The sequence below is a fragment of the Myxine glutinosa genome, chromosome 7, assembly GCF_964187855.1.
Source record: "Myxine glutinosa chromosome 7, kmMyxGlut1.1, whole genome shotgun sequence".
In the NCBI taxonomy this organism is placed as follows: domain Eukaryota; kingdom Metazoa; phylum Chordata; class Myxini; order Myxiniformes; family Myxinidae; genus Myxine; species Myxine glutinosa.
In genome coordinates, this window is record NC_136267.1 from 140,701,523 (window position 1) to 140,716,919 (window position 15,397).

The following is a 15,397-nucleotide window of genomic DNA, read 5'->3' on the forward strand; positions in this document are numbered from 1 at the left end:
TAGCCTCGGTGCGTCGTGACATCATTAAACTCGGTTCGTAAAGCCGAGCAATGAATTCGGGTGGTTTGGTTGCCTGCAGGTTGAATCCGTCCGGCTTTCGGTTCAAGGGAGGTGGTTTGGTTGGGCCGAGATTCCACGCACCGTCTCGGCGCGGCACCTTGCGGTCCCGGGCCCGATGGCTCAATCTCCCCTGGTCGGAACCCCGTCCCCACGAGGGGGCACCGTTCCGCTTCCTCCCACTCGCCCTCGAACCGGACCGGTCGCCTCGCCCGACAAGGCCCGGACTCGACCGTGCGGGGCGGGGCCAAGCCCGAATCGGCAACGACGCTTCGAAGAGAAGCGACGCAGCATCGACCCGCGCCGGGCCTCGCACCCAACAAAGCACCCCTCGCACCGAGTGCTCGCATCGGCTATCCGTCGCTCTAACCACTAACCCGGTTACCGTCGATGCTTTACTTGCATGCTTACAAGCATACGCTACCCCTTTCACCCTCACAAAACCTGGCGTTCCAACGCCGTCCGTACATTCCACCAACGCTCTCCCTGTTACACACCACACCTCTCACGCACACTCTTGCGCACACTTTGGTCCACACCTCTCCTCCGTTACGTCCTCCGTAACACTCACCATGGGCATGCACTCTTGCATCCACCCACTAACGCGCTCACATGGGCTCTCCCACACCCGCGCCACCACCAATTCAGGTGTGCTTTCTCGCACACGTTCCACCACCACCTTACTCTCCGTGTCACACTCACCCTCGCACGTACACTCCGTATTGCTCTCACTCCCTGTGTCACACCCCGTACACACTGACGTGCATTCTCGCTCGCACTCGGTTTCACTCCCACACTTTATAACACACCCACTCGCCGACGCACACTTTTTCCTCCCACGCGTGCCATTTCCACTCACACGGGACCCTTCACCAACGCCCGGATGCTTCCTCGATCCCAAGCGCGCGAAAATTCTTTTGTCGCTAAACATCCTCTTACAAAATCTACCCGCACAATATACAGCACGTCTCACCTTCGGGGTTCTTCTTCCTCCCTGCACCAAAACCTGCAAACTTCCATTTGGATTAGCGAGTACAGCATCAGGATGTGCATTTAGACTTTGAGCAATTTCCATTCCTTCCTCTGATTGTTGCTCTTTTAACTTTAAGTCCCCGGTCTCTCCAATTTCAACTATACCCATAATATCTTTGTTCACCTCGACGACCGTTGGCTTTAATAAAATTCCCTCTACCTCATCGGTCGCCGGCTTTTCCAAACCCCGGGTCGCGATTTCTACCCCCGTCATTGTACCCGTGCTTTCCTCCGCTTCGCTCAACCAGCGCTTTTCGACCCGCTTTACCTCCTCGTGCACCCCTGGGACCCTTTCGCCCACCATGCGATCCATGGTCTCCCCACATTTTTGCATGCGGTCACCCATTCTGTTGGTTATTGCTTCAATTTGGTTTCCCCATTGCTCACTGTTAGCCCTCCTTTCGTCCCTCATTACTCCCAATTGCTCACTATTCTTCTCCATAAGGGCCTCCATTTCGTTCGTTATTGCTTCCATTTTATTACTCAATTTCTCCCCGTTTATTCTCAGCATCTCGGCGAATTGCGCCATGAAGTCCCCCACATCAAAGCCCGCTACTACGGTCACGGGCGCGGCAAAATTTGGTGCCGCTGTAACCACGTGCGCGAGAGCGCCATTTTGTGCACCTGATACCCCCTCAACCACACCTTCTTTACTCTCCTCCACTTGATCCTGGGTTACTCCTAACCCCTCCTCTAGCTCTCCCACCGGCATCCCGTCGCCTTGACCAGCCATGGCGCGATGTCAAAATTCGGGTTTTTCTTTAAAAAAAAAAACAAATTTCGGCAGCTCGTAATTTTGACCAAAATTTTTTTTTTCTCTATTCGTTTTAAAAATTTGGTTCGGGCCTCGAATCCCACTCCCAGACACCAATTGTTACTGATCGCGGATTAAGATGTTATTTACTGAGCGGTGGTATTGCCGCGACCGTTACAGGATCCCTGACTCACCCGATTCACCCAGAACTTTGGCCGTATCGCACCACAGCTGCCCAATCTGGGAAAAGACTGAAACGACGAAATGCAAGAGGAAAAGGAATAAAACGAATAGACGGACAGAAGAGTAATTTGATTTATTATTTACACAAGCAAAAAGGAGCAATCAAGGTTTATTTACAACACATAAGACGCAGGTGACACAGTGCAAATTTTAGCTTACCTACAGACTTAATTAAATACCCAGGGACAGAACAAACAAAACAAACTCACGTATACAAGAAGGGTGGAAAGGCAGGAGGTGGATGGCTGGAGGGAGAGGAAAGGTCCAAGGGGGTCCTGCAGCTCAACCGGCGCGTTTAGCAGCCGCCGTTCCTTTACGGTCCTGCTCCAAACCGCCGTTCAGGCCCCCTTTGGCAGTTGGGTGTTCTTGCTGCGGCGGCCTCCGCTGCGTTCCCAGGACTTGTCTGACTCGTTGGTCCACACCCTCAACTCTTTCTTGGTCCCTCACTCTTTACCACCGACTCCTCACCGCAACCAACGCAACCACTTGACCACCACCTCTACTGACTGACTCTTCACCACTCTCCACTTGACGACCGACTCTCAACCAACTCAGACCAACTCAACAACTCACTTCCGTCTGCGCCTTTTATAGCGCCTCCAGCGATTCAGCCGCCGGCGTTTTGGACACGCCCATCGGGGTGCTCACCTCGGCCCTGGTTGGTCGCGCGACCCTCGGGCTCCCCCCTGGATGACGACGGGCGGGCACGCCCCTCTTCCCCTCTATGACGAGGTGGAGACACGCCTTTCTTCCCCGACTCGAGCCTCGTGGTCAATGGCGGTTATTGGAGGGGAGGTGATTGAGAATCGAGGGCTCAGCAATGACGAGAGGGGATGTAATTAGCAATCGAGGGTTGGCAATCACGAGAGGGGATGTAAAAGGGAATGGAGATTTTGGGGATGGGAAGGAAAGGGAGATTTTAGGGATGGGAAGGAAAGGGAGATTTTGGGGATGGGAAGGAAAGGGGATCTATTCTCTTTCACTGGTGCAATGGAGTACTTCAATTAATGGGAGACACAGCCTTACCCTAAAACACAGAATAAGAGATAACTATCAACAGGGGTATTCTATTATTTGGCTGATGTGTATGCTTGTGGACTAATTATGGGATGCCCTTTCACCTTTACACAGCTCCGGAGGTAGGGGGGCGCAGAATAAACAATAATAATAATAGTACAGCACACAATCAAAAAATATACAGTCCTCAACTCCGCAACAATATATATATATATATATATATATATATATATATACCTACACATACATATATATATATATATATATATATATATATATATATACTAGCTGAGGTACCCGGCTTCGGCCGGGTTGAATAAGAATAAGACAAATATATGATGAAAAGAACATGTATATTTTAGAGCAATATCACAGTACATTTCCTACATGATGAAAACACAAATGTCAGCATGCATGCATGTTTGTCTACAGATGTGTAGTTCTTGAGTTATAAGCGGACATCCAGACAGACACACAGACACTCCTCCTTTATTTATATAAAAAGAAAAGAAGATCACATGCATAAATGAAATGTTTGTCATCTTTCGCACAATGTTGAGCCAATCGACACGGATAAACGAAAATCCTGTATTTGTACATTTCGTATGAAAATGCACACATACAATGACAATAATTACGTTTCAGCAGACGATCCTTGCTCCAGCAACGATTACTTTAACGCAGGCCACGATCTACTTGTGATGAAAAATCACCACAGGCAGAACGAAACAGCTCGAATATAAACGTTGATCAGCAGCCAAAGAGAACTTGAGGCGCGATGGTTAGCGGTTTATACCTTAATGCTGTTGCAAAGTGGGCGTGTTTTGCTTGGGGAAGGTCGAGATTAAATCGACCGTCGTTGGTTAACCAAAAAAATATTTCCAACAGTTGAAATAATTATTGTTTCCAACAGTTGAAATTTAATGGAATTCGAATTCGAATAAAATCTCAACTAAAAAAAACAACCGTTTATTCGTTCTTGGCGCGAAAAAATGGCGCGAAAAATATATTCCAACAGTTGAAATCATCCAATCCACGTTGATCACGTGGATCAGTAATTTTATCCACGCCTATGTTTTATCCACGTTCACACGTCACGTGACGTTTTGTTAACTTCGTTCTTTTAAAACGTTGTTGTTTTAAATCTCAACTCCAAAAACAAACCAAAAAAATATTTTCAACAGTTGGAATAATTATTGTTTCCAACAGTTGAAATTTAATGAAATTTGAATTCGAATAAAATCTCGACTAAAAAAAAAAACGTTTATTCGTTCTTGGCGCGAAAAAATGGCGCGCATTTTGTCATTATGTGCGACTTTACGTCACTCCTACGGACATGAAAACATTTGTTTTCCTTAAAAATATATTTAAAATAAATGAAATAGTACATAAATTAACAATAAAAGAAGCTAAAAAACAATTTAAAATACAATAAAAAGCACATTAAAAATATATAAATATGTACGTACAGTATACTGTATGTACGCGCAACCGCTGATTCGCATTCAAAACAGAGGCGACGTACAGTATTCCTTTACTGTGTCTGTGTTAGCCATGGGTCCGAAGAAGGATAATGCTAGTGTTTCCAAGCGTAATGTGGTTATGATGGACGATCAGGTAAATCTGATTAAAAGGTATGGAAAAGGTGGAAAAGTGTCGGTGATAGCGCATAGACCTTATCGCGAATCGGAACCGCAATGCGTCATGGGATCGGAAAGGGGCAATAGCGCCGCCACAAACTACACCATGGAATTGCAGCTGGCCTGGTGTTTTTAACCATTGATATTAAAATAAAAAGTAGCCTATAACCACCAGAATTTTATGCTGATTCCGAATCTGTGTCTAAAACTTTTCTCCGATGTGTAGTTCTTGAGTTATAAGCGGACATCCAGACAGACAGACACTCCTCCTTTAGATATAGAGATATAGATATATATATATATATATATATATATATATATATATATATATATATATATATATATATATATACAGACTTGGCATTTAATATGGAATATTTTCTTTTTCTTGACTTGAGTTTACTTTCTTAACTCAGTATATCAATCTGGTGAGTTTCTTTTACACTTTGGTGATTTATTTGTTAAAAGAACCATGTCACTGATTGTCTGTCGCAGCAAGAAGTCAACAACAGGATTATATCAGAGGTGGCGTGGCAAAATGTACGGACAGGTGCATTTGATGATTGGCTTCACAGTCGGGTATACAAGGGTTGTTGCGTTCTGTATTAGTGGAAAACAACTGCTGCACGTCTCCAAAAGTTATTGCCGCTTCCTCTGGAGATGGTCCGTCAACTCGACAATGCTGTTTGTCATGGAGTGGTGGCTTTATGAAATTGCGGCATAAAACAGCGTACTATTGCTCGGCAGTATGGCATCACTCAAGGTCAGGTGTCAAAGATCCTGAAACTAAATGCTCAGAGGGGTATTCTGACTCCAATACCGAGGCCAGGACGTCTCTGCAGAACCACAAGGAGGGATGATCACCAGCTACACCGGTTAGTCCACAATGGCCGTACCAAGTCAGCTAATCGGCTTAGGGCTGAGTGGCAGCAACTGACGAATGTGCCTGTATCCAGAAGGCTAGTCAACCAACGACTGGTTCAAGCAGGCTATCGTGCCAAGCGTCCCCTGAGAAAGCCTAGCCTGACCAGACAACACCGCCAGCGCCGATTGCAGTGGGCCAGAGAGCACCGTCAATGGCAGCCAGGACACTGGAATCATGTGATCTTCAGTGACGAGTCTACATTTCTGGTCTATCGTCAAGATGGCCGCGTCCGAGTGCGCAGACAAGTGCATGAAGCTTACAACAAAGATGTTTCGTGCCAAGAGTCCAAGCTGGAGGTGGTGGGGTGACCGTTTGGGCTGCTTTTCATGCAGGGGGCAAAACTGACCTGGTTTTTCTGAATGGAAACCTGAACCAGTTCAAGTACAGAGCCATTCTGGAAGAAACATTGCTTCCATTTGCTCGTGCAGCCTTTCGAGGAAACTTCGTCTTCCAAGATGACAATGCATGGCCTCATCGTGCTCGCATGATCCAACACTTTCTTGCTGACCGTGGTGTAGAGCATATGGAGTGGCCTGCCATGTCCCCGGATATGAATCCAATAGAGAACTTGTGGCCAGAATTACCGCGTCAAATCTACCACTTGGACAAGCAGCCGACCTCTTTGCGTGAATTGCAGCAGGCTATTGTCACTGCATGGCAAGAGATTCCTGTCCAAACCTTGGCAAATGTCGTGAACAGCATGCCTCAACGTGTACGTGCTCTCCTGAATGCTCGTGGGGGTTACACGAAGTACTGAACTGTAATTTTACTGTCCGTAATCCCAGTCGTAATTTAAATTTTTTTTTTGTTAAAAATTTTTTTGGCTAATGTGCAAAATAAAGAGATACTTCTGGAAAACGTACAGAAGTTTAACACAGTACTGTCCATGAATTGAGTTCAATATCAGTTTCCATCACTTTCAAGGATCAATTTATTTGTTTCGAAATGTCAAATGTGGTTTTTGTTCTTTTAAAGGCCACATTAACAAAATCTAGAATAATTTCAACATAATTCCAATGAACTTTTGGTTCTAAGACATCTTGAAAAGCAAGTTCACCCCCACAAAAAAAATTCCATATTAAATGCCAAGTCTGTATGTATATATATATATATATATATATATATATATATATATATATATATATATATATATATATATATATATAATAATAATAATAATAATAATAATAATAATAATGCATTTATTTTATATAGCGCTTTTCAGGAAGCCCAAAGACGCTTTGACAGAGTGCAAAACATAATGCATAGCAAAACATAAAGACAATTGCAAAAAAAAGAAGAATCAATAGGGAAATATTCAAAGCACAAAGGAGGGAGAAGGAGAGGAGATAGTCAGGGGTTAGATGCTGTGGGTTAAATGTTGAATGCAGTGTTGAACAGGTGGGTCTTGAGTGATGTTTTGAATGTGGTGAGTGAGGAGAAGTCTCTGATGGTGTGAGGTAGCGAGTTCCAGAGGGTGGGAGCAGCGATGGAGAAGGCCCTGTCCCCCCAGGATCTAAATTTGGTCCGGATGGGGGGGGGGGGGTCAGGAGGTTGGTACCAGCAGAGCGGAGGTTGCGGGTGGGAGTGTGTCTGGAGAGGAGGTCAGCCAGGTAGGATGGGGCCAGGTTATGGAGGGCTTTGTAGGTCAAGAGGAGGATTTTGTACTGGATTCTCTGGGAGATGGGGAGCCAGTGAAGCTTGTAAAGGACGGGGGTGATGTGGTCACGGGTCCGGGAATGGGTGAGTAGACGGGCAGCGGAGTTCTGAATGTATTGGAGTTTATTGGTGATTGTTGAGGGTGAACCATAAAGGAGGCTATTGCAGTAGTCCAGACGGGAAGTGATGAAGGCGTGGATGAGGGTTTCTGCAGCCACGGAGGAGAGGGATGGACGGAGACGGGCGATGTTTTTCAGGTGAAAGGAGGCTGTCTTTGTGATCTGTTTAGTGTATTTGTCGAAGGAGAGGGTTTGGTCAAAGATGATGCCAAGATTCCGGATGTGAGGGGAGGTGGATACTGGGAAACCGTCGATGTTGAGGGCAAAGTTATGGGTGGACTTGGTGAGCGTTTTTGGGCCAATGATGATTATTTCAGATTTATCACAGTTAAGTTTGAGGAAGTTGATTTGAAGCCAGGATTTTATTTCAGTGATGCAGTTTGTCAGGATAGAGTGGGTGGCGGTGGAGATGGACTTGGTGGAGATGAAAAGCTGGATGTCATCGGCGAAGCAGTGGAATTGGAGACCATGACGGCGGATTAAGTGACCGAGGGGGGACAGGTAAAGGATGAAGAGGAGGGGGCCAAGAACTGAACCTTGGGGGACACCTTGGGGGAGGGGAGCAGTGGGGGATTTGCAGTTATTGATGGAGATGAACTGATAGATATTAATAGATAAAAACTGATAGATAAAAAAAAATCCATATTAAATGCCAAGTCTGTATATATATATATATAATCACATGACCTTCAGTGACGAGTCTAGATTTCTGGAGTATCGTCAAGTACTTACTTTTTCCACATGTGAAATTTGCATTTATGTTTATTTAAATTATACAATGGACTACAAAATGTAAATGTTTCATGATATTTATTATATTATATCACCTTTATTTCTCAATATTGTTGAAATGAAGATCAAATAGCTGTATGTTGATATATGTTGAAAAAGTCAAAACTTTACATGGGGTGTACTTACTTTTTCACGTGACTGTATATGTATATATTGCTACGGTTTTGAGATGTGTACAGTGAGCTCAATAAAGGTTAAAGGTTGTCCCCCATAGATAGTCACACAAGCAACATGTAGCCTCATTTGTCGTATAGTTATGTCTTAGTATATGTGAGAGTAGGCCTTTTCCAGTGTTAATCCTGCGTTGTGTAAAGACAGGAAAATAGGTCCTACTTTGGCTAACCATCCTACCTCGGTAGGCGCAATCCATTTTGCTGCCCTTTGCTCGCTCACTAGTCGAGTTAACAAGAGGTAGGCCTAGAAAGAGTGGGGCCGGCGTTGAGGTCGGGGGGCGGCAGAGGCGATGACGGTAAGAATGAGCCGCCAATCAGTGCTCAGAGGTGACGGCATCAGAGGGCGTGGTGAGAAGAGTCTGGTGAGTTCCAGAAGGTTTGCGGGGCGGGCATATATAACCCGATGCGCAAAGCCCTCAACAGGACTTGCAGAGAGGGAAGGACTCGCAGAAGGGGACGTGCGGCAAAGAGGACTTGCAGAGGCAAGGACTTGCCGGGGGAAGAGCACTTGCAGAGGAGAGGGAGAGGACTTGCACACTCGCACTGTACCGCTTGATGAACTTGTCTATCGCATGAGAAACGCGCACGCTAACCAACACCAGGGCGTTGAGGAAGAAGAGTTGGTTACTAGATATACACGGGTGCAGCCAGGCGCAATTGTAATGAACTTGTGCATTTCAGCCAAGCGAGTGAACGAGGCAGCGTAACCGCCCCTTTGCCGTAAAAGCCGTCCCGCCTTTGCCGTAAAAGCCCTCCCTGCCGTTCGCCCGGATATATCGCCTTTGCTCGAGAGACACGCTACGTGGCCCTGCCTTCGCCGATCTCCATCTTCGCGGACGTGCCGGTGACCGTGGAGAGCTGGACGAGAACCACCCTTGGACGCGCTGGAGAACTCCTGCCCATCTGCAATCCCCGTGTGAGTGTGTCAGACGGGCCCGTTGTCTTTGGGAACTAAGAATAAGACTGAAAAAGGATTTCCCTGTGTCTCTTCGTCCTGAACTGTATATACGTGTGATACTCATTAAATCAATCTGTTCTTCCTTTCTTCTGAATTCGATCATTCCCGTGATTTCTCCATTGACTAGGCGTGGCACGAATAAGATCGCTTAAATCGGGGTCCATTAATTGTAACTGCGCAGATCACGTGTACGCAAACCGCTCGGCGTATTCCAACCTCACGTGGTTCGTGCGAGGCTTGTTTCCTCATTTCCAGGGCAGCGCGAGTACTTAGGTAACAGCGAATTTGGTCCCGGAACCCTATTTCGCGCTCGCCCGGAAGGGACGTAATAGGTCTCGGTTCGCGCCAGGTCAGTAAAGACAAGGGGATTAATCCCCCCTTGATAAGGGGAGAAGGCCGGCGGCAGATCCACAACAATATCTTATTATAATAAAGCAAACGGATATGGTTATGTATGTCGCTATGTATGTATGTTTATATTCGATGAAAACGTCTTCTTCAAATACAATTACCACCCTCTTAATTAACCCTCTTAATTGCGTTAAGACTGCTGAGACCCCTCAGACCTTTTATTCCCCCAAAACCCTTCAGACCACCAAGACCCCTGAAGACCCAGAAGACCCCAAATACCTTTCAAGGCCCTGAGGCTCAAAAAGACCCTGAATACCCAAAGACTCTGAATACCCAAAGACCCGGAATCCCTGAAGACCATGAATCCCCGAAGACCCAAAACACCCCGAAGACCCAAAACACACCCAAGACCCAAAACACCCCAAAGACCCAAAACACCCCGAAGACCCAAAACACACCGAAGACCCAAAACACCCAGAAGACCCAAACATCCCGAAGACCCAAAACACCCCGAAGACCCAAAACACCCCGAAGACCCAAAACACCCGGAAGACGCAAAACACCCCGAAGACCCAAAACATCCCGAAGACCAAAAAAGACCCCGAAGACCCAAAAGGACCCAAAGACCCTTAAAGACCAAGAAGAACCAAAAGAACATTAAGACTCAAAAGCCCCCGAAGACCCAAAAGACCCTGAAGTCCCAAAACACCTCAAAGACTCAAAATACCCTTAAAAGCCCAGAGGATCCAAAAGACCCTGAAGACCCAAATGGCCCTGAAGACCCAAAACACCATGAAACCCAAGACACCAAAATGGTCAAAGATGTCTACCCCTCTGAAACGACGTGTGGTGAGGCGCGCGGAGCGCGCCGAGTCACGCTAGTATATATGATTATTGAACTATTGAAGTGCTCCGAACTTGGTGACAGCTTTTGAGTTTGACAATCTTGTACTACTTGAGGCCCTTCTGGGTTTGCAGTCATGACATTATGGTGATGACATCATCACGGTGTTGGTGCAAGTTTGGAGCACTTCAATACTTCCATTTGTACATGTATGACTGCTCAAAACCAACGGTGATGCTTCCTGGTTGTGATTGGTGGGCGAAACACAATGTGACCATGTGGCAGATGGTACTTGTAGGTTCCAAATACAATCTGGTCTCACCAATCACAGTTAGTGGTGCATAATTAGCCTATATATATTATATATACACACAATTTATATTGGGAACCATCAAATATTTTCACCTATGATATATCTTAGGTGATGGCAGTGCACTTAAAAACCGTGTGCTTGCTCTACATTCACACTTAATGGTTTAGCTTTAAGTCCTTTAAGCGCCGCATGGTTTCGGTCGGTTCGATTGAAACACACTGTGAATAAAACTATCAACTGAACGCATCGCACACGTACATGATTGTGGGAGTGAACAAGCAAACAAACAGCAACACACCGAAGCATCGCCTCGTCCCCGAGCTCATAAAACTTGATCTCCTCAGTGAAAATGTCGAACGGGACGTTTGCCGGTCTTCGGACGCGCCCTCCAGACTGGTAATAGTACAGGATGGCATCGAAACTCGGCCGGTTACGGTCGAAGAAGTACTCGTTGCGAAGAGGGTCGAAGTACCGCGACCGACGCTCAGGGTCTCCAAGCAACGAGTCCGGGAACTGCGCCAACGTTCTCAGCTGCGTCTCGAACTTCAAGCCGGACACGTTAATGACGACCCGTTCAAAGCCCGACGAGACCGCGGCCCCCAGTGCTCTGTTATTGTCTTCGTCGTCATCGTTCCCCTCCTCTGCCGCCTCGCAGGCACCGGTCTCGTACGGCTCCGAGGATGCCGCGGCGTCTTCTCCTGACGCGACCGTCATGGCGAAAGACAAAAAAAAAAAAAAAAACTAAATAAATCTGGTCACGTTTCAAAACCTCGTCGGTCTGCAATTTTCTGCAATCGCTGCGAGAGGACAAAACAGAATCCTGTTTATATACGGAGGACAAATTGCGACGAAAAAAATCCTTTCTGACTGATGGGAATTGCATTAACGATTCTGTGTTACACGAACCTCAGCCGAAAAACACAGACGCGCGCCGGGACACCCTGTTGCCGAGTCCGCTCGCCGGCTCCGCCGCGCATGCGCATTGAGCAGCCTTTCAATTAATCATTTGGGTCTCACGCGGCTGCGCTTAAAAAGGCGCTTAAAAAGTTGTCGGAATTTTAGTATACAATTGTTCAATAAACAGCAACTTTTTTTTTTTTTTTTTTTTTTTTTTTTTGTATACAAGATCGAGGCTCGTGAAAGAGCGAACATTAATCACACAGAAAGACAAACAGACACACAAAACAAATAACATCGGGAGCGGTAGACAAGATGGGGAGAGAGGGGGAAGGACACAAACACAACATTTGAGAGCAGGGACCGAGAGACATGGAGACATCGAGAGAACTGTGGGAGGGAGAGGGCTTTGGGGCGGAGGCATGGGAAGGGGGGGGGGGGGGGGATGGGAGAGGTATAAAACATATGGACACTGCCAAGACTTCCAGGAAAGAAGTTGGAATTTCAAACAAGGTGGATCTGGGGTGAATTAGTGGGGGTAGAAAAGATCAAGGTTTTGGATGGGGGAAGATAAGAGATGGTGGTGAACAAACTTCTTTTTAAACTTCTTTTTAATTAAGTTCGTTTTTGGCCCAATGTACTTATAACTGTATGCACACCAAAAACTTTATCAATAACAATCTGTTGAATATTTCAACATTGAAGGAGCTGTGCTCCACCTCGAATCGGAAGAATGGACGCGACAAAAAGCTGGAATTCGTCCGAGTTTCTTTATTGCATCAAATCAACTCGGGTACTCTGAAAAGCCCGTTTATCGGGCAGCATTATATACAAGCACTCGAATATCCCATGCCGGAGCGTTTGCCCTTAAAAGGCGCGACTGGGCATGTCCGGGAGACCTGGGCGAGTCTGGACATGCCCGGGAACGGCGAAACTGGGTGTCGCCGGACGGGCCGGGCGAGCCCGGGAAAGGCGAGTCCGGGCATGCCCGGGAAAGGCGAGACTGAGCGTCTCCGGGCGGTCTGGGTGAGCCCGGCACAGCGATCGCTCCGTGGTTGCGTCCTCGGCAGGTGTAAGGTGATTGTGTATGTTCAGCGGCAACCGCTACACACGCCCCCCCAGAATCGACTTGTACCGGCAGGGTCAATTTAAGGGGGGTCCTGATGACCCGGCCAAAGCGACCCCTGGAGGGTCGTGGGGGGGGGGTCCGGTGTGGGGGTGGGTGGTCGAGCGGGAGGCACCGTGGACGGGGGGCGGCCTCGCCGCGGAGGAAGGGCCAACCGAGGTGGTTGGTCGATGTCCACGTGCGCCGGCTTGAGGCGGTCCACCGAAATCCAGTCCGACCTGCTGCCGACGTCGATGACGAAGGACTTGTCATCCCGTCGCAGGACCCGGAAGGGTCCGTCATACCGCGGCCTGAGTGGCCCCCGGTGTGCGTCATGACGCACAAAAACGTACTCCGCTGTGCGAAGCGCTAGGGGGACGTAGGACTGGGGGTCACCGTGGTGGGACGTTGGCACGGGGGCAAACCGTCGGGCGGTCTCCTGGAGGTCCGAGCGCTGGCGAGCTGCGGACCAGGGACTGATAGCGTCGGGCACGAATTCGCCCGGGATGCGTAGCGGCTGGCCGTAGACCAGCTCGGCGGTGGACGCCCGGAGGTCCTCCTTGGGGGCCGTGCAGAGGCCCAAAAGGACCCATGGTAGCCGGTCGGTCCAGCCGCCGTCCTGAAGGCCGGCCATGAGCGCGGCCTTCATGGAACGGTGGAACCGCTCGCACAACCCGTTGGCTTGGGGGTGGTAGGCCGTGGTACGGTGGAGCCTGACCCCCAGGTTGCGGGCGACCGTGCCCCACAGCTCGGAGGTGAACTGCGGCCCGCGGTCCGAAGAGATGTCCGCTGGTGCGCCGAAACGGGCGACCCAGGTGGCGATGAAAGCCTGTGCCACGTCGGCGGTGGTGGTGGACCTGGTGGTCCTGTCCACCATGGTGAGCAGGTGTGTGAAACCCCGTGATGGGGGGAGGGGGCCCACCAGGTCCACGTTGACGTGGTCGAAACGCCGTTCGGGCACGGTGAAAGGTGCCAGCGGGGCCTGGGTGTGTCGGTGGATCTTGGCCTGTTGGCAGGCCGTGCAGGTGCTGGTCCAATCGCGGACATCCCGTCGAAGGCCGTGCCAGACGTATCGCGCCGACACCAGCTTCTGGGAAGCTTTCCGGCCCGGGTGAGAAAGGCCGTGGAGGGAGGCAAAGATGCGACGTTGTCAGGTAACGGGCACGATGGGGCGAGGCTGGCCTTGGGAGACGTCGCAGAGCAGGACAGTGTCCGCGAAGGGGACGTCGGCCAGGCGGAGGCCCGTGTCCGCCGCCCGGAGGGCTTGCACCATGGTGTCGGTGGTCTGGTCAGCCGCCATAAGCGCGAAGTCCACGCCGAGGTGGACCGCGTTCGCGCTGGCCCGAGAAAGACAGTCGGCCACGGCATTTTCTTTGCCGGCGACGTGCCGGATGTCCGTGGTAAACTCCGACACGGCGGAGAGGTGGCGCTGCTGGCGGGCCGACCACGGCTCCGTGACTTTGGCCATTGCGTAAACCAACGGCTTATGGTCGACGAAAGCCGTGAAGGGTCGGTCCTCCAGGAGGTGGCGGAAATGGCGAACGGCCAGGTGTAGACCGACGGGCTCGCGGTCAAACATGCTATATTTGAGCTCGTTCGGCTGGAGTTGCCAGCTGAAAAAAGCGAGTGGCTGCCAAACCCCGTTCACCCATTGCTCATGTACGGCGCCCACCGCGTAGTCGGAGGCATCCGTGGTGAGGGCGATGGGAGCGTTGAGCACCGGGTGAGCGAGCAGTGTTGCGTCGGCGAGGGCCCGCTTTGAGCTTGTAAATGCCGCGTCCATGGCTGCGGACCAGACGACGTTGTGTTTGGCCGGCTTGCCCCAGAGGGCTTTGTAGAGGGGCCGCATGAGCTGAGCAACGCGGGGGCACGAAGCGATGATAGAAATTCACCATTCCGAGGAACTCCTGCAGGGCCTTGATGGAGCGGGGACGCGGAAACGCGGTGATGGCCTCGACCTTGGTAGGCAGCGGCACGGCCCCGTTCTTGGTGATGTGGTGGCCCAAAAAATCAACGGCCGTCGTGCCGAAGTGGCATTTGGCCGGGTTGACGATTAGGCCGTGCTCGCTGAGGCGCCCGAACAGTGTTCGGAGGTGGAGGAGGTGCTCGGCCCGGGACGCGCTGGCGACGAGGATGTCGTCCAGGTAGATGAAGAGGAACGGCAGGTCGTGCAGCACGCCGTCCATCAAGCGCTGGAACGCCTGAGCCGCGTTCTTGAGGCCAAATGGCATTCGAAGGAATTCGAATAAGCTGAACGGCGTGATGACGCCCGTTTTTGGGACATCGGCCGGCCTGACAGGTATCTGGTGGTATCCCCGTATCAAATCGATCTTCGAAAAAATGACCCGTCCTGCCAAACGGGCGGAGAAGTCTTGAATGTGCGGGATCGGATACCTGTCGGGGGTGGTAACATCGTTAAGGCGGCGGTAGTCGCCACATGGGTGCCAGCCGCCCACCGGCTTCGGTACGATGTGTAGTGGCGAAGCCCACGCGCTATCGGAGCGCCGCACGATGCCGA

At 49.7% G+C, this 15,397-nt stretch overlaps 1 protein-coding gene across 1 annotated transcript in view; it reads right to left on the minus strand.

Annotated features, from left to right (window-relative positions):
* LOC144893010 (potassium voltage-gated channel subfamily A member 3-like) overlaps positions 1-11,698 on the minus strand; it is a 47,594-nt gene extending 35,896 nt beyond the window's left edge. Inside the window, exon 1 of the mRNA XM_078782361.1 lies at positions 11,176-11,698. Coding sequence (XP_078638487.1) covers positions 11,176-11,591 — 416 coding nt within the window. The 5' untranslated portion in view covers positions 11,592-11,698. The remainder of the gene's footprint in view (positions 1-11,175) is intronic.
* Between the last annotated feature and the right edge of the window lie 3,699 nt (positions 11,699-15,397).